This window comes from Aspergillus aculeatus (assembly GCF_001890905.1).
Source record: "Aspergillus aculeatus ATCC 16872 unplaced genomic scaffold ASPACscaffold_12, whole genome shotgun sequence".
NCBI classification, from domain to species: domain Eukaryota; kingdom Fungi; phylum Ascomycota; class Eurotiomycetes; order Eurotiales; family Aspergillaceae; genus Aspergillus; species Aspergillus aculeatus.
In genome coordinates, this window is record NW_017962987.1 from 324924 (window position 1) to 342213 (window position 17290).

The window sequence follows — 17290 nt, forward strand, 5'->3', positions numbered from 1 at the left end:
AGCTCCTGTGTAGCAAGGCGAGACGCGCATATTGATATGCTCTTGAGATTGAGGGCATAGTAGTACACAAGTTGAGTTGAATCATTCTGCCTCCTGCAAGCTGTATGCCCTATAGATCTGCCCTAATTTCCCAATCGAGTGAAGAACGGAGAAATTGAGGGCCGAGAAACGGCCGGGTCGAGCCGCGGGAAGGGAGGAAGGAGGCGACTTTCTTTCCCGGTCATTCATGGATGGCATTCAATCAACAACTTTGAGAACAACTTTCTTCGCTCATTTGAATGCCCTCTCCACTGCAACCCGTGTCATTGCGCTGCTCTCGACGAGCAATTGGCTTAACACGGAGACTAACTCACCAGTGTGGTTGTAATACTCGCAGCATCAGCAGCAGCATTAGCAGCAACAGCGACAGCGGCCGCCGACCAGTTGTCCGCCCAATCAGTCGAGCCCCCACCATCCCCCACCATTCTTCATCCTGTTCTTCCTCTTTCTCTTCTCTGACTCCTCCGGCCTTCCCCTCTTCCACTTCTTCTTTCCCCCCCTCATCCTCCTCCACATACCCTTTCTCAGACAGCACAATGCCTAAGGACAAGGAATCTAAGGTCTCTTTCAACCTGAAGACCCCAAAGGGTACGAAGGACTGGTCCGGGTCCGACGCCCTCCTCCGCGACCGCATCTTCTCCACCATCGCCGACGTCTTCAAGCGCCACGGCGGCACCGCCCTCGACACCCCCGTTTTCGAACTCCGCGAGATCCTGGCCGGCAAGTATGGCGAGGACTCGAAACTCATTTACGACCTGCAGGACCAGGGGGGGGAGATCTGCTCGCTCCGCTACGACCTGACCGTGCCCTTCGCCCGCTGGCTGGCCATGAACCCGGACGTGCGCAGCATGAAGCGCTACCACATCGCTAAGGTGTACCGGCGCGACCAGCCCGCCGTCAGCAAGGGCCGCATGCGCGAGTTCTACCAGTGTGACTTCGACATCGCCGGCACCTTCGACCCCATGGTGCCCGACGCGGAGATTCTGCGCATCGTCACCGAGGTCTTCGAGGAGCTGGGCTGGAAGGGCCGCTACAACATCAAGATCAACCACCGCAAGATCCTCGACGGCCTCTTCGAGGTCTGCGGCGTCCCCGCCGACAAGATCCGCCCCATCTCGAGCGCCGTCGACAAGCTGGACAAGATGCCGTGGGAGGACGTGCGCAAGGAGATGGTCGACGAGAAGGGGCTGGACGGCGCCGTCGCCGACCAGATCTGGTCCTACGCCCAGAAGAAGGGCGGGCGCGAGCTGCTGGAGAGCCTCCTTGCGGACGAGACCCTGACGGCCAACGCCAACGCCAAGGCCGGTCTCGACGACATGGCGCTGCTGATGGACTATCTCGAGGCCTTTGGCGTGCTGGACCGCATCTCCTTCGACCTGAGTCTCGCCCGGGGGCTGGACTACTATACCGGAGTGATTTACGAGGTCGTCACCGAGGGCTCCGCTCCCGCCGTGCAGAAGGGCTCCGCGGAGGCCCAGGCCGTGCAGAAGAAGGCCAAGAAGGACAAGTCCAAGACCCTGGAGGACGACGACCGGTCCAACGACCCGACGCTGGGCGTGGGCAGTGTCGCCGCCGGTGGCCGCTACGACAACCTCGTGGGCATGTTCCTGCCCAAGGCCCAGATCCCCTGTGTGGGCGTCTCCTTCGGTGTCGACCGCATCTTCTCCATCACCAAGGCGCGCATCGAGCGCGAGAAGAGCGCCGAGGCCCTCCGCAGCAGCGAAGTCGACGCCTACGTCATGGCCTTCGGCGGCAAGGGTTTCACCGGCATGCTGAAGGAGCGCATGACTGTGTGTCAGTCGCTGTGGAACGCAGGTGTCAAGGTATATCCCTCCCCTTACCCTTAGGATTTTCCTCTTCATTCCCCCACTAACCTAAAAACCATGCAGGCCGAATTCTCCTACAAGGTCAAGCCCAAGCTCCCCCAACAATTCAAGGCCGCCGAACAAGTCGGCGTCCCCTTCGCTGTCATCCTCGGCGAGGACGAGCTCGCCGCCGGCAAGGTCCGCATCAAGGAGATGGGGCTCGAGGACGGCCACCCCGAGAAGGAAGGCGTGCTGGTCGACCTGGCCGCCCTGCCGGCCGAGATCAAGACCCGCGTCGCCAATAAGCGCCGCGGCCAAGACGTGCAGGAAATCACGGAGCAGTTGGAGGCTACCAAGGTAGAGGCTTGATTCATTCCAACCAAAAAAAAAGTTACACAAATGAAGCCGGGCAAAATACAATGTGTGCATATTAGATACACGCGCCAAAAGAAAATCTCAATAAGAGGGGGGAAATGTTGGAAAGAATACCCAGTTTTTTTTAGATTGCAGTCGAATTGAGAGCGTGGAAGCGTTTCGAAGATTTTTTTTGGTACTGGTGTTCGGTTTAGAGTGGTGTAATGCTGTGCTGATGTGCCAGTGTACCTTTATTTTCTACTTGCTTTGTGTGAAAGCTTTGTAAGGGGAAGAGTGCAGGCCAGCTACAGTATACACCTGCACTGACTTTAGATGCTGCCAACCATGCGACATCCCTTAGTTCCATAATCAAAGACCAGATATGTAGTAGGCAAAAGAAGGTACTATAGCTATACATGAGAAGAGGAAAACATAGGGCGGAACTACCTCTTTATATCCAGGCATGAATCACTGCGCCCCCCGCATCAACAGCCCCTTCACGAACGGCACCGCATCAATGACATCCAGCCCGAAGCTGCGCGCCCACGCCACCGGCCCGTTGCCGGGGACATTGTACAGCTTGTGCAGGACGTCGCAGGCGCCGCCGATCTTGGCGTTGGTCGCGAAGCGCTCCCCGGCATAGCGCTCCAGGGTCAGCAGGTCGCCGGCGTCCATGCCGTGGGTGGCGGCATACTCGACCGTCTGGGCGAGCGCGGCCACGTCGCCGAGGCCCAGGTTCAGGCCCTGGCCGGCGAGCGGGTGGATGACGTGCGCGGCGTCGCCGACCAGGGCGACGCGCGGCGAGATGTAGCTCGAGGCGTGGCGGAAGCGCAGCGGGAAGGAGGCGACGCTGCCCTCCTGCACGCCGGTGACGAGCGGCGGCAGCTGGCTGGGCTTGCGGGGCTGCGGGGTGTATTGCAGGCGCCAGGTGAGTTCGTCTTCGTGCGGGTCGACGGTGGAGGAGGAGTCGGTGGATGTGGGAGAGGTGGCGGAGGGGCGTTCCATGCGGAGCATGTAGGTTAGATCGGTCATGGAGAGGCGGAAGGCGGCGTTGACCGTCGCGATGAAGGCGCGCGGGGGCAGGGATTTGAGGTAGGCGGCGTTGGCGACGGTGGTCGACCAGACGAGGCTGGCCGTGTTGTTGGGGAGAGGCAGGAGGGCGATCGGACCGCCGAGCGCGGGGAGGAAGCGCTGGAAGGCGGTCTTGATGTTGGGGGTGCTGTGCACCGGGTCCAGGTCGGACAGGGAGAGCGTCGCGACGACGCCGTGTCGGTCGTAGTCCCAGCCTGAGGTGGAGATGTCGGCGAAGCGCCGGACGGGGCTGTTGATGCCGTCGGCGCCAACGAGGAGACGGGCGGCGATCTGCTTGGGCGGTGGTGCGGAGGAGGAGGAGGTCGTCGGGGCGAGGGAGAGGACGGGCCAGGCGGAGAGGTCGGGGCCGTCGGGGATGTCGGAGCCGTTGGCGATAGAGGAGACAGTGGTATTAGAGAAGATCGAGAGGTTCTCGTCTCCAGACTCGGCGATGCGCGAGAGGAGGGCGCGCACTAGGTTGGAGTTCTCGGTCATGGTTGCGACGGTGCGCAGGTCCTCGAACGGCGAGGTCTCCATGGACCAATCGAAGGTGATGCGCGAGCCGGTTTCGCCATCCCAAACCTGCATTTCTTGGTAGGGCTGGACACGCGCTGTGTCGACATGGTCCCAGACGCCGATTTTCTGGAGAAAGGAAACGGAGGAGGGTGTGAGACTGCTGACGCGGTTGGAGTAGTGCTGCGCATCGAGGGACCATGAGCGGGCTTTCTGCAGGTCCTGGGTCTCCACGAGGGCGACCTTGAGCTTGGAGGTAGCAGGGGTAGCTCCTAGTCTTTGTTAGGTCATGTCCATGGGATATAGAAAGTTTGAGACTGCATACGTAGAGCTGCGAGCAGACCTAGACCTGCAGGACCACCGCCGACGCAAACGACATCGTAGATCTCGGGCGATGCGCTGCTCGGGGTGGAGGCGGATGCGAACCGGCGGCGAGCGGAAAGACGACCCAATTGACAAGATGGGCAGACGTAGGGCCGTGTGGCCGGTCGTACAAGAGCACGCATGGTGACTGAAGTATTTGAACAGAAGACGTCGCGGTCATCAACCGGGAATTATCCGGATGGAATCGAAGTAATCGGGTGGATGTTGGCTGATGGCTTGCAAACCAGACAAACGGCCGCTCATCTACACTCGACCGCCTCTACCACCGCCTTGGGCGGCAGAATGCTGGCAACCTCGCGAGTCGAAATGCCAAAAACGCCAGGAACAGCTCGGGAAAAAAGTGGAGCCAGACTGGTCAATTGAGGCGGTGGCAGAAACCAGCGGGCGCCAGAATTAGCATGAGTATACCGAGTATACCGAGTATACTCTTCCCTATGTCTGTATACCCTGTATACAAGAAGATGGGATCAGCTTCTCTCTCGCAAGGCCTCACACAGTGCCTTGCCTCTCCACCCAACACTGACTTCACTGTCTTCTCTGCATAATATGCATCCGCAACCTCCAAACCTCAATCCCCAGCACCAAGCTCACACCCCTCAAACCCCGAGAAATGGAGAAATGAAAACATTCCCTGCCGATCAAATGACTCAGAGGCAAACCATAATCGCCCAAGATTCCTCTTTTTTTTCTTTGTGCATGCCGGTGCAAAACTCAGCTCACTGACACTGAGTACTCAATAATTTGAAACAGACCTTTCACGCCCAGCATACCAATCCCAGCCAGTACTCATGTACATACGCGTTCACAGCCCCCCTATGCACTCACTCCGCCACAATTCCGTCAGACATGCAATGCAGACCTGAAGGAGTCGATAGTAGACTAGAAAACTTATTGAAAACTAAATAAAAGAAATCTGGCCCCTTTCCTCGGAGCTCGTGAAATACTGTCGCACTGTTCATCCCATACCTCCAGTACATGTTGCCAATATCGCAGAGACTATGAGAACCTGAATGGAACCGGCTCGACCCTGACCGCAAGCCTACCTAACCTAATAAACTATGGCATCCAACGCCCCATCTACGCCGTCCCCTACATCTACAACAACAACAACAACAACAACAACAACATCACCACTAACATCACCACCAAAATCCCAAACCCAACCCCAACCCCAACCCCTCCACCTAAGCGCCAACTTCGCCTCCCCGCAATCCCACCAAATCGACTACGACCACGAAGTCTACCTGCGCCTGATCGCCGGCGAGAACCCAAAGGACAACACACAAATCACGAAGACGCCGAATCAGATCTATCGCGAGGTGGGCCATCCCCCTTTTCGTCTGGGTCATGTTCAGAGCGAAAGGCAGCTCCAAGACTAATCTCCGGGGAATGCACGGCAACTGTAGAAGCTCGTTCGGAGGCAAACGACTCGCGCCTTGGATTTGGCGGTTCTGGATCCGTCGGTGGGGCAGCAGAACCCGAGTCCGGTGGATTTGGAGTGGGCGGAGAGTCAGAGGGTGAGGGATCGGTTGTTGGGGAGTTAGGGTCGGGGTTGTATAGATCTGGGAAGAGGGAGGGGGGGGATGGATCTTGGGGGGAGGAAGAATATACATAATGAGACGTCGTGATTGTTTTTCCATCAGCTTAGCTCATTTTGTCTCTCCTCTTCACCCCCCTTCTGCTGTATGGAATGAAAAAAAAACCCCCCTTGATTGACAGAGGAAGAGGTATAAGCAGGTACGGCAGGCACAGCAGGCACAGCAAAATAACAGGCTAGTCCGATAGAACAATAGAGAGTATACCTAGAGGGAGTTGGAACGCACAACATGGTCATGAAACACAACGCGCACAAAGCTAGCGACTTTGGCCGGTCCCAGCTTCTCCGGCGTTCTCATCCAGATCACCCTCCATCTCGGCGACGAATCGCTCCCAGGTATTCAGCACGCCCTGGTAAAAGTCGATGTGCTTCTCCGCCATAGCCCCCAGGGTGTCTTTGAACTCCACCGCCTTGATCCGCTCGAAGTCGGCCACCTCGCGCACCACCTCCTCGTCGAACATCTCCGACGTCGTCTTGGCCGATTCCACCTCCCGTGTCAACTCGTCGATCCGGAGCTCCAGTTTCCGCACCCGTTCGCGCCGCGACTGCTCGTGGTCGACACCCCGCATGTCCTCCATCTTGGATCGGATGAACGAGGCGGGCGACGAGGTCAACGGATTCGAAGCATAGTACGACGACGGGTTCGAGGCCAGCGAGTCCCGCTCAGCCACGGCTTTGTTCCGGTAGTCCACCAGGGCCTCGAAGTCCAGTTGCTTCTGCTCGCGCGTCTTAAGCAAGGACTTGAGCGACACAATGTACGCCTCCATATCCCGCAACGAGCCCAAGTAATTCTGATCGGTGTGGTCCTTGAGCGTCTTGAGGCCGCGGCCGGTCTCCTCCACCGAGGCTGCGAACACCTGCAACGGCACCTCCACCTCCGGCTCCAGTGGCGTCAGCTTCCGGAACTGCGTCGCCAAGTCGTTGTAGTCCGCTTCGAGGTCCGACTCCCGTCGCGCGACCCGAGCCACGATCTTCTCCACGTGATTCAAGTCCTCGTCCAGCTTATCGGCCTTCTCCCGGACCTCGATGAATCGCCGATCCGGCTTGTGCACCTTGGTGAACGCATTGACGAACGTGTCAGTGAAGTTGTCGAACAGGCCCGGCACCCCACTCCCGTCGGACGTGCTGGTCGAGTTGCGAGATGAGCGCAACCGCATGTGAGCGTTCCAGTCGGGCGACTCCAGGAAGATCGCCAGCAACGGCGCCCGACGTAACACCGGGTGCAACGTCAGACGCTTCAGGAATCGATGTAGAGACCACGCGCGGCGTGTGGTGAACTCCGGCCCAAACCGATCGCCTCGGACATACTCCATCTTATGCTTATCCGGCAGCGGCGGGACCGCGCACGCGGGATACTCGCGGTACAGCGTCTTGTAGAGGAAGTAGAAGTCGGTGAATCGTCGTCGTACGGTGAATTCGGATTTTTGGAAGGACTTGAAGTCGGTCTATGACAAGCCGGTAGATTAGAACTCGAGTCTATCCTGTCCCTAGCATCCTCTTCCCTTTCCCCTCCTCCCCGGGCGGCTAGGCAGCCGTGCTGGCAGCGACAGCGACACCGCGTGTGAAGGGACCACCCACCTGTGTCGTGACCAAGTAGGATATGTATGCATCTTTCGTGCCGTCATTCTCCTTCAGAGGCGAGTCGACCCGGCACTCGAGCACGCCGTCGCCGATCCCAGCGAGGTCCACGGCATCGGCCATTGGTCCGGCTTGGGTGTTCTCTTGGGCGGAGCTCATTCGTCGCTTGCCATTGACATCATGACCGTATCCATGCGGCTCTTCTTCTGCGTCCGTTCCGGAAGTTGTAGGTCGTGAGACATCACTGTCGGGTTCGTGGCGCCACGAGACGCTGTCGAAGTCGTCGTGGTGATCCATCGAGCGAGGGGTTCGGCTGCCGTCGAGAGCCGGCGGGGATCTATCTGCGCTGTGTCGGAACTACGTGCCTGACTAGGGACTTGAAGCTTGACAAAGGGCGTGCCAAAATCACAGCATGGGAAAAGTAAATGATGCAGTGGGGTGGATTGTTGTAATGCGGAGAAGAGAAGCTTCAGGTCGCAGGATGTGGAGGTGAAGTTCCGTTGGAGGGCTGGAGGGTCGGGGTGGTCGGGGGGAAGCAGCTGCCGTCATTGCCAAGATCCCTCCCGAACTGAGACGAAAGCGACTAGACTGTGGAATCGGTGGGTAGTTACGAAAATAGTTACTATGTAAAAGGTGCAAGGTAATGTACGAATCGCTCTCAGCTCATCGCTAATTCTTACCATCCTCATTGTTATTACGAGGTGTTAGCTATCCTTGCTATATATACAGCTTTTCTCTTTTCGCTTTCATGCACTTGAAAAGAAGACACCTTCTCAGCAAAGCAATCCAAAAGGAATAGTAAGAGAGTAATAATGCTCATAATGCCATAGATCAAGCAACATGAAATAAGTAAAGACCCAAACAATCAGAAAGTCTACTCGTCCGCTGTTCTCGGATGGTGTCCTCCAGTTGCACCATCACGGTCATGTTCCTCGCTGATGCCCCGGTCTCTGTACGGTTCTTCATCGTCGTCGCTAAAGAGGGGCTCTTCGTCGCTCTCCCCAGCAAAAGCGTTGTATAACTCACCACCGCGGCGGCGAGTGCGCGCCGACCGTCCATTCATCGCTTGCAGCTCATCCTCGTCCTCAACCATCTCAAAGTCATAGTCGTCCCGGCTGTCGTTGCGGAGGCGTTTGCGGCGCTGGACATGGAAGTAGACGCCCAATCCAATGCAGAAGACGATAATCGACCCGATCGCGGCATAGATCCAGGCTTGGGTTCGCTTCGATGCGCCAAACGTTGGGAAGAAGGATGGCAGGAAGCTATCGGAAGCGGCTGAGGGCGAAGCAGCAACGCCAGTCTCGGTAGGGGAGACCAACTTGTCCTCGGTTCCAGTGGGTACCGCCGTTGTAGTGGGCTTGACGTTCACCGGACGATCAACGACATCGGTAGGCTTCGTGGGAGGCTGCGTCTTGGCGGGGCCAGGATCAATGCTGGTCGTGGCCACACTGGTGTCCTCGTATTCGTGGTCGTCATCGTGTTCGGTAGGCATGGGGTGCAAGGGCTGGTTGGTGCCATCGATAGCCTCTCCCCAGAGATTAAGCCGCCAGTCGATGAATTGACCGCTGTGCTCATTGACAAGAGTATCCTTGACGATCACGGTCCATTTGCCGACACCAGACTCGCCCCTAGGAATAGATTAGCACAAGACAACAAGAGAGAAAGAGACGAGTAACTTACCAGTGGGCGACACTCATAAAAGTCCAGTCCACATAGCCCTCCCGCTCATTATCGGGTTCTCTGGCCGTACTGAGGTGGCTGACCAGCCCTTCCGGGCTGCGCAGTTCGACGCTCAAGTCTCCACGGCGTGTATGGTTCACATTCATCGTTACAGTCACATGCTCCAGGCGCTCGAGGTTGGCTTCATCCATCATTGCTCGAGTAACCTCGTACGAGCTGGCCAGTCCTTGGTCGCCCTGTGGGACCTCATGGTGGACTCGCAGCCAAGGGGAGTGGAACCATGCTTGGGGTTTCACCAGGTCCCAAGTCTTCGCTTTTTGCACCAGCGTGTAGGCGTCGACCCTGCCAAATCCCCAATCGTGACTGAACTTCCTGCCGTTCTTTGTATCCTGCCAGCTCCCATCATTCTCGTGGACAGGTACTGCCGACTCCACCATCAGGTATTGGGCATCGCGCCAAGTAAGCTCAGGTCTCACGCTGAGCGCGAGAGCCAAGGTACCTGCAGCCAGCGGACCGGCGGCAGAAGTACCTCCATGCGACGAGTAGCACTTGTCCGTACCCACATCGGTAGTATGGATGGCGTCATTTGAGCCACTGCTGTATGCGACGACCAGCTGGGCAGAGCAAGATTCGGAGTAGCTGGGGTGTTTGTTCTCACGATCGATTGCACCGACGGTGATGCTGTAGATGCTGTTGGTATACCCATCGAAGTTACAGTTATCGCCATAATTTGCCCCATTGCCGGCCGCGAAGACAAAGATCGAACCTCGTCCCCCGCGACCGTTCTGAATGCCATTGACCATAGCGCGCTTGATCAAAACTCCGGGCGCCTCCATCGTGGCGCCATCGTCGAACGGACCCCAGGAGCACGAGTAGATATCGTTGTCTTGATAAGCATAGTTGATGGCTGCTGCCTCGTCGGTGTCGTCGATTGGTTCGGATAGGATTCGGATGCCTGAAATGCGACTATCGTAGGCGACACCCACGCCGCAAACATCGTTTCTTGCCGCAGCAATTTCACCCGCGCATCTGGTGCCGTGATGGTCGTCGCTGAGACGCGGCCTCGGTTCAGGACCCTTGTCGTTGTAGTCGTACGAGCCCTCGGCGAAATAGTTGGGTTTGAGATCATTGCTGTACATATCTAACCCATCATCGACCACTGCAGTAGTGACGCCTTCTCCGGTAATACCCTCCAACCAAAGCCCGGTTACGTTCAGATCATTTCCAACCTGAATAGTATTGTAGAGGTGCCATTGCCCGTCGAAGATGGGGTCTGCGATCCCCAGGGAAGTTATAATCTGCTGTTGAGCCTGAGCGGCTACCGGGTCCTCTTTGGGGGCAGCGGGCGACCGGTGGCCATTCACTGGCTGGGGAATTCGTTTCTGGAATCTCTTCTTCGGGGCCTGCTTTTCGTACCAGAGAATGCCATCGAGCCCCTCCTCTCTCTTGCTCAAGGCTGGGAGGCCAGCAACCGAATCGCCGGAGCGTCGTCGCAAACTCCTCCTGTGCCGTAGCTGATCCAACAGCGTGGTGACTTCATCACTGCTCTCTCTGGGGATGGAGAAGGTATGGTGTTGCGGCAGTTCTCCGATGGAGCCTTCATGGCGAGCTCCCAGTCGCTGTGCGATGTCGGCTGGGGAGGCGGAGTCGTCTAGATGCAAGGCGAAATAATCGCGTGTCTCGTAGGATCGGTGAGGGTGGAGGGAGGCCGAGGCAGTGGCAGAGGCACAGAGGAAGCCGAGGGCCACTGCGGCACCACCAGAAAGACGCATGGCGGGAGCGCAGTCGGTGGGATAGAACGTCTATTCGATGGAAAGATGAGAAGAGATTAGGCCAGGTAAAATAGTGATTGCGGCATAGACACCGAAGTGATCTTGCAACCGGGCAGCGATCGACCAGGGAGCCCGCGAGACCGAGGTTAGGTGGCAACGATGGAAGAGGAGGTGTGTTGGGGTGGAATGAATGTGAAAGGTGTTGATAGTCAATTAGACTCGACCCCGAAATTCTGGGGGATGAATTAAAGGAACGTGTTCTCAATAAGTTAGCAATTGGTTAGCGGTAGGGGTTAAGTTACGCCTCGGGGCGGCAAACAGTACTAAGATAGCAGCGAGTAGCGACCGACTTGCGTGGCTGAAGACAAAGACGGGCGAGCAGATGAGCCACCGGGCTGCGGGCTGCCACACCCGTGCTCCTTTCTTTGAGCCATTCTGCACTCTAACCCGCCTAAGCTTAGAGTCAGCCCAGTGGGTTCTTGGCACCTGGGCCTGACGTGGGCCCCCCCCCCCCAAAGTCAGTCCTCCATACGTAACTAAGCTGAAGATCACCGAAGTACGAGTACCAAAGCACGAGAAAATCATTATTGCTCGGATAAAGGTTCAATTGACATTCAATGGGGGCTATAGTTTATTCATCGGGTTTGGAAGGATTTGCCCACTGGGATGCATCTCGTCGACCTCGAATACACCACAAAGACACTACGGAGTTCACTGCATGTTATTCGTCAGCGGCTCCAAACTTGCGTGATCGACTGGGCCGAATGAAACTGGTCATCTTGGCGAAATATGACGGTCAATGGGGGTAAACACCCGGTCCCAACTGGTGATAGTGAGGGTAATGGCTATATCAGTGGTAAATACGACGCAACATTGAATGCTATAAGAACTGGCTGATATGGCGAAAAAAACATCTGGCCATAGAGAGGGCAAAGAAAACAAATATGAATATGATCAATTGCTCACACTCGGACTCGAACCGAGGATCTCAGCATTACTAGTGCTGCGCTTTACCATCTAAGCCATGCGAGCGGTGTTGTTACAATTCACCAGATACCTGCTCTATATTCCTGAACAAATTGAGCATAGATTCTCTTTGAACCAAGATGGGCAACCACCAGGTATGCGACAAGTCAGGAGCATCCAACCAAGGTGACTTCGTAGGAGGAGCTACAAATGTAGCTGCAAGGATAGCCACAATACTGACTTATCCAATTGACTGATGACTGTCTTTCTCGCTTACACGGTGTGACACACTCCCAATTCTCACCTTGCAGGGCAACTGCTGGCTTATGCATCTACTGTCCTCAGACGTCCCAGTATAGCAGCGATTTTGCAAGGGCTGCTGGGCAGAGACTCACTGTATATGTGTTGGTCGCAGAATCACCGTCCAATAATTTGAATTGGTCGGTCTGAGGACGAGGCATGGGCTAAGACGTCGAGCCTATGGCAGTACAGATGAATAGCTGGACAGGGTCCAGTATGCTTCCGTACCTCAAGTGGTAGAAGACCATCTTAAGCCGTACAGCATTTGTCTTGCAAGGGTGTCGATTTCATGTACATATTTAAACAATTGCAAGTGAAGGGGGTCAAACATTGGTGTAACTTTCCTAAGTCCTTCAGCAGGAGCAGCAGTTGATATGCGAGACAAAATGAAGGGGCAAAAAAGAAACGACACCTGTGAGATTCGAACTCACGCGGGCGAACCCACTGGCTTAGCAGGCCAGCACCTTAACCACTCGGTCAAAGTGTCCAATTGTTGATTAGTGGCGAATATTTACCATACATATCAATATGCATCAGTCTAAGAGAGTCACCTTGGCATCGACCAAACATCGTTCGATTGATCGTATCAGATAAGAAGTTCGAAAATTACACGACGTCAGAACCCAGCAATGGATATAACATCTCCGGGCGAGGTACGAGAGAAGTCACCCATATGTATGACAAAGGCTTCTTGAACTTTGTGTGGTTTTGCTTATAGTGTGGTAGTCTTACTGTGCTTGCAGGGTTGCGGATAGAAGCCAAGCCAAGAGAGAGCTTTCCTGTTTGAACGAACTGGGGGAAGAGATGCTTCGCATTCATGCTCTAACTGCTCAAGCTCTTGGTCTATCTCAGAAATGTGCCAACTTTATGCATCAGCGCACTTGATATATATACGGCTCTAGGTCAACATCAAGCAACAGCGGCATATCAGGTAAGCGAGGGTCATGGGCGTCAACTACTGTGGTGGAAAGTTCCCTTCCGATAAGAGGTTCTGCTGATGAAATACTCCTACAATACATTGCCCTCTTGTGCTTTTAAAGGCGTCAGAGGATATAAGTATGCTTGAAGCACCTGAAGAATCATTGTTTTGCGGGCCAGCCGGTGGTGTCTCTGGATCTCCCAGAGTCCCAAGTAAATCTTGCCGGCCCGGTTGCAAGCTCTGCTACTACCTATTTCCATAGTACTTGACACTCTCGTGGGACACTTGTCCCTTGTGTGGTTTGCCCACTAGATCATCATGGATCAAGGGGCTCATTCTTGTGACGATGTGGGAGATGGTCAGGCATCGCCGCCGAGTAGATCTGAATCTCAGCCCCAAAATACCCAGGACGAGCACCATGAACGTGGAAGGCGTCGTCGGACCGGTCCCGAGGACCCATGTCTGATCTGTCTTGATCCGCTGGGGATGAACACAGCTGTGCTGGAATGGTGTAGAGCAGAGTGCGGTACAACCTTCCACATAGCCTGTTTGTTTACTTGGTGGCGCACATCTGAACATGAAGGGATGACCTGCCCTGCCTGTCAGTGTCATTGGCTTGATGTGGACAGGATTAAGGAATGGAACACTTGATTTCCTGCCGTTGTCGAGGATACACATTTTGTAGTCGTCGTGCAATTTGTTGTCACATGATTGCACCAGACTCATGGTTAGCCACATACCAAAATAAAGCCAGGCTCCTAGTCCAAGGCTTGAAGTATGAACCAATCTAAGCTTTGTTATTGCATTAATCGTCCCAAAGAAATAACCATACAGATTGGCTCTACCACGGCGTTGTGGACCATGTTATCTCACTTTACGAGAGATTGCTTGTCCCGGTTATGCATATTCTACAGGCACTGTATGTCCTGATCGCTCCCTTGCTGCATGGGAACTATAATGCAAGCTCGTGTCTAGCGTTTGTTCGTGTCTAGCGTTTGTGGGGTACTCCGCCAGCCAGAGCCTCGAGAATATCATTTACCACCCTTTGTGGGAGTGGTCTCATTCGAGATCTCCCAGACATTAGTACACAGCGGGAGGTAGTGACAGGGCAAAGTATGCATCGGCTCATTGGTCATGGGAACCCTTCAGGTCAACACCCGCCACACGGAGCGAGAATGCCTCGATAACAGTCCTATCCACGTAGGCAGACCGCTTGGACCCCTTCGATGATGTTTCGAATAAGAATAGGCTAAAACACCACAACGTGGCGCACATTACAGCAAGTGTAGCTGGTTGGACTTGGTGATTGCACTTACGAAGATTAAGATTAGATCGGTAGTACAATTCCCTAGGTCGGAAGCTACAAAGTCGAGTATGGCATGAGTTGAGCCGATTGGCCGGTCGATCGTATACTTCGCGCTACGGCAGACGTGAAAGTCCATCCTGTTTTCGTCTGGACGCTCCTGGGCTATCGCAATACATTTTCCACCGGTCGGTGGATCACTCGGCTACTCAGCAATGCTGGACTGCACACGAGTAGTTCGAGTCTAGTGTGAAGACGCTGAGTGACCTACTCGGTGGATTCATCAAGTACATATAAAGTACAACGGCCGTACGATACGGGCTGCAGGCCTCGGATATTGATATCACTCTTGCGACCCGTCGAATAGAATTCTTGGCTTTCCGGGTGTCAGGATCGTGCGACTGCGCCTCTTGCGAGTGTGTATCGATCGGTCAAGCACACAAAGAGAGTGCCTCGAGTAACGATCAGTCTGCACGACGGAAGGCTTGCAGTCCCCGAATTCGGCTTCCCGGGTTCCGTGCTTCAATGGATCGGGCCCATCCGAGCCGTGGTGTGGGGTCAGGCCAGTACCGCTGCTCAGGCCGAGCTGGTTCGACGCATGTGTCCGGTCGTCGTGTATGGCAGAATGAGCATTCGAGCAATAGAATCCGAGCGATGAAAAATGGTGGAGCGTATAGCTGGGGTCTCTGACAAAAAGAGATATGCGACACCTGTGAGATTCGAACTCACGCGGGCGAACCCACTGGCTTAGCAGGCCAGCACCTTAACCACTCGGTCAAAGTGTCTAATTATTGGCTTTTGAAATGGAGCGGTGTCTCTATGGCCCGCTGTTTGATAAATGATGGATAGCTTTTGTCGAGGACAAAAAAGATATCGACACCTGTGAGATTCGAACTCACGCGGGCGAACCCACTGGCTTAGCAGGCCAGCACCTTAACCACTCGGTCAAAGTGTCCAATTATTGATTACGTCAGTGATTCTTTGTAACATGACTCTCTAAATTGAAGCTATCATTCGTCGACTGGTAGCTGTTTTGGTACACAACCTTGGAAACAAGATATGACTTCTTGATGCGCACTATATTTGCTGTCTTGTTGATCTAGATAATAGGTATGCTTTCAACCTCTATATTGTATAATATCGTGATTTTCCTAATCTATTTCGATTGGTCCTGGGCTGTGCATTTTCTGGTCAGGTGTTATATCGTCGTGGGTGCGGGAACATACCTTTCCAGCGGTGCACTGTATCCGCCGTCAATGGACGCGCGCGGTGTAGATACAGACCGCCTCCATCATGGTGGAGTGTGTAGGACGAGCAGGGTACATGGTGGATCTCGAGAACCATCATTTCACATCCACGGTCGGCGAGGGTCCAACCATTTCGCGCAATTGACCGTGGTTTGAAAATGGCAACTACTGCCCAAGAACGCCCTCACCCGATGCCAATATATAGTACGACGACAATGTAAAGCTGCATGAACCAGCGACACCAACCAAACGGCACAACCGAGAAAGAGTTGAAGACACACGACATATGGGCAATGACTGGTCGAAGGTGGTCACACCATTTCTGCCAACTAGAACTGTACCCATGCCGGGCACTCTGGCCTCACCAGGCTAAACCCGAAGCCGGAGACGATTTCTACCACAACCCAAACACAGATGACAGAATTTAGCTGTACGGTGCATCGCAGCCGCCCACGCAGATTAGCAACGAGCCAACACACCAAGCCGAGTCTCAAGGTCTAGAGATAAGCTTGAATCCATGGCAGACCACCAACCTGACCGGATCCCACCTAATGTGCAACACAGCACACATGGGACACTGGCCCTAACCATTGAGCGAGAGACTACAAAGGGCATCAACCCATCGGAAGATTTGTGGCCGGCGATAAATAGCCAGAGAAGCATACACCCGATAGCTACACGAACCAGCTCGCATAAAAGGCGTGCCGGTCTGAAAGCAAGGTATGGCCGCAGCGATGCCGGCCCTTGTAGCTCGTCGTAGATACGATGACGACGATGACATGCAAGAACTCCAAAAGTACAACCACCACCGGTCACGGAGGTTTCATGTATACATTTACCAACGCCGTGTAGTCCTGGAATGTATGGGACATGAAACTCTACCATATGACATGAGACCAAACAAAGCTAGCGAACTTGTGCCAATGGCGGATAATCTTACAGGCGATAGAATCATTGAACAAGTGCAGATTACACATACATGCTATATAAGCATTTAAGAGTCATGTAATTCCAGCAATTAGACACTTTGACCGAGTGGTTAAGGTGCTGGCCTGCTAAGCCAGTGGGTTCGCCCGCGTGAGTTCGAATCTCACAGGTGTCGATTTTTTTTTCTTTTTGCATTCTCCCATGTCTTCAGGAACAGCCCGGTCCAGCCAGGCCTCGCACATCCTCGTGTGCTCTAACCCGACCTAAAGGCGAGAATAACCATGTAGCACTCATATCTAGCCGGACGGCGACAGGCGCCTCTCAACCACATCACTGTAGCCGCAATTCGCAGCCGACAGTATCTCAAGTCACGCAGATGCCAATATAGCCCGGGCGGACACCTGCGTATCTACGTAAGACACCGTACCGTGACTACAGCAAGGCCAAGGTACATCTACCAGGTACCCCGCTTACTCCATTGGCCTATATGACTCCGAGACACCCGACAGATCGATGCATGTCGATAGGGGCCCAATGTGCCAGCATTGGTCGTCAAGATAGAGTGTTTCATGCTAAGCGATGGCCCAGAAAAGTGGTAGCAAGCTGCATCATCCTAGCCCAACACTAATGATAGGTCGACTTCCCAGGTCTTTTTTTATTTTTTTTTATTTTATTTTTTTTTCCCTGTCGCCGGAGCCATCAAAGCTGGGGCCGTCCGCTCTCACAGGACTTATGATGATTTCGTACTGAACCGCCGAGAACGAGTATCGGAGAAAGGACGGGACCACACAGGAGAGATCAAATCAAAGCATTGGTAGCCGTCTCCAGGCATTGG

At 54.5% G+C, this 17290-nt stretch overlaps 5 protein-coding genes and 5 non-coding genes across 10 annotated transcripts; 3 read left to right on the forward strand and 7 right to left on the reverse strand.

Moving 5' to 3' along the window:
- Positions 1-575: 575 nt before the first annotated feature.
- ASPACDRAFT_31660 (histidine--tRNA ligase) lies at positions 576-2213 on the forward strand (the record flags this gene model as incomplete). The annotated part of the gene is made up of 2 exons (XM_020199830.1): positions 576-1862; positions 1929-2213. 2 exons carry the CDS (start codon positions 576-578, stop codon positions 2211-2213), a joined length of 1572 nt encoding a protein of 523 aa, XP_020054231.1.
- A 453-nt stretch (positions 2214-2666) lies between these two features.
- Positions 2667-4288, reverse strand: ASPACDRAFT_53449 (putative ubiquinone biosynthesis monooxgenase (Coq6); the record flags this gene model as incomplete). Its single annotated transcript, XM_020202748.1, has 2 exons — positions 2667-4054; positions 4108-4288. The coding sequence occupies 2 exons, from the start codon at positions 4286-4288 to the stop codon at positions 2667-2669; spliced, it is 1569 nt and encodes a 522-aa protein (XP_020054232.1).
- A 936-nt stretch (positions 4289-5224) lies between these two features.
- ASPACDRAFT_45193 (uncharacterized protein) lies at positions 5225-5710 on the forward strand (the record flags this gene model as incomplete). The annotated part of the gene is made up of 2 exons (XM_020201569.1): positions 5225-5485; positions 5573-5710. The coding sequence occupies 2 exons, from the start codon at positions 5225-5227 to the stop codon at positions 5708-5710; spliced, it is 399 nt and encodes a 132-aa protein (XP_020054233.1).
- Positions 5711-6020: 310 nt separating this feature from the next.
- Positions 6021-7638, reverse strand: ASPACDRAFT_53450 (sorting nexin-4; the record flags this gene model as incomplete). Its single annotated transcript, XM_020202749.1, has 2 exons — positions 6021-7208; positions 7342-7638. 2 exons carry the CDS (start codon positions 7636-7638, stop codon positions 6021-6023), a joined length of 1485 nt encoding a protein of 494 aa, XP_020054234.1.
- Positions 7639-7979: 341 nt separating this feature from the next.
- Positions 7980-11152, reverse strand: kexB (kexin kexB). Its single transcript, XM_020196556.1, has 2 exons — positions 9022-11152; positions 7980-8969 (listed from the first exon to the last, which is right to left on the reverse strand). The coding sequence occupies exons 1-2, from the start codon at positions 10791-10793 to the stop codon at positions 8216-8218; spliced, it is 2526 nt and encodes an 841-aa protein (XP_020054235.1). The 5' UTR covers positions 10794-11152; the 3' UTR covers positions 7980-8215.
- Positions 11153-11752: 600 nt separating this feature from the next.
- ASPACDRAFT_t232 lies at positions 11753-11825 on the reverse strand. The gene has a single exon. It is a non-coding gene; the product is annotated as a tRNA-Thr (tRNA).
- Positions 11826-12465: 640 nt separating this feature from the next.
- Positions 12466-12546, reverse strand: ASPACDRAFT_t231. Its single transcript has one exon. It is a non-coding gene; the product is annotated as a tRNA-Ser (tRNA).
- A 2439-nt stretch (positions 12547-14985) lies between these two features.
- Positions 14986-15066, reverse strand: ASPACDRAFT_t230. Its single transcript has one exon. It is a non-coding gene; the product is annotated as a tRNA-Ser (tRNA).
- An 89-nt stretch (positions 15067-15155) lies between these two features.
- ASPACDRAFT_t229 lies at positions 15156-15236 on the reverse strand. The gene has a single exon. It is a non-coding gene; the product is annotated as a tRNA-Ser (tRNA).
- Positions 15237-16549: 1313 nt separating this feature from the next.
- On the forward strand, positions 16550-16630 carry ASPACDRAFT_t217. Its single transcript has one exon. It is a non-coding gene; the product is annotated as a tRNA-Ser (tRNA).
- The last annotated feature ends 660 nt before the right edge of the window (positions 16631-17290 follow it).

Coding starts and splice junctions, on each gene's coding strand:
- kexB (XM_020196556.1), bottom strand. CDS start 10,793: ATGCGTCTTTCTGGTGGTGCCGCAGTGGCCCTCGGCTTCCTCTGTGCC. Junction 8,970..9,021: donor TTTATGAGTGTCGCCCACTG/GTAAGTTACTCG, acceptor ATCTATTCCTAG/GGGCGAGTCTGGTGTCGGCA.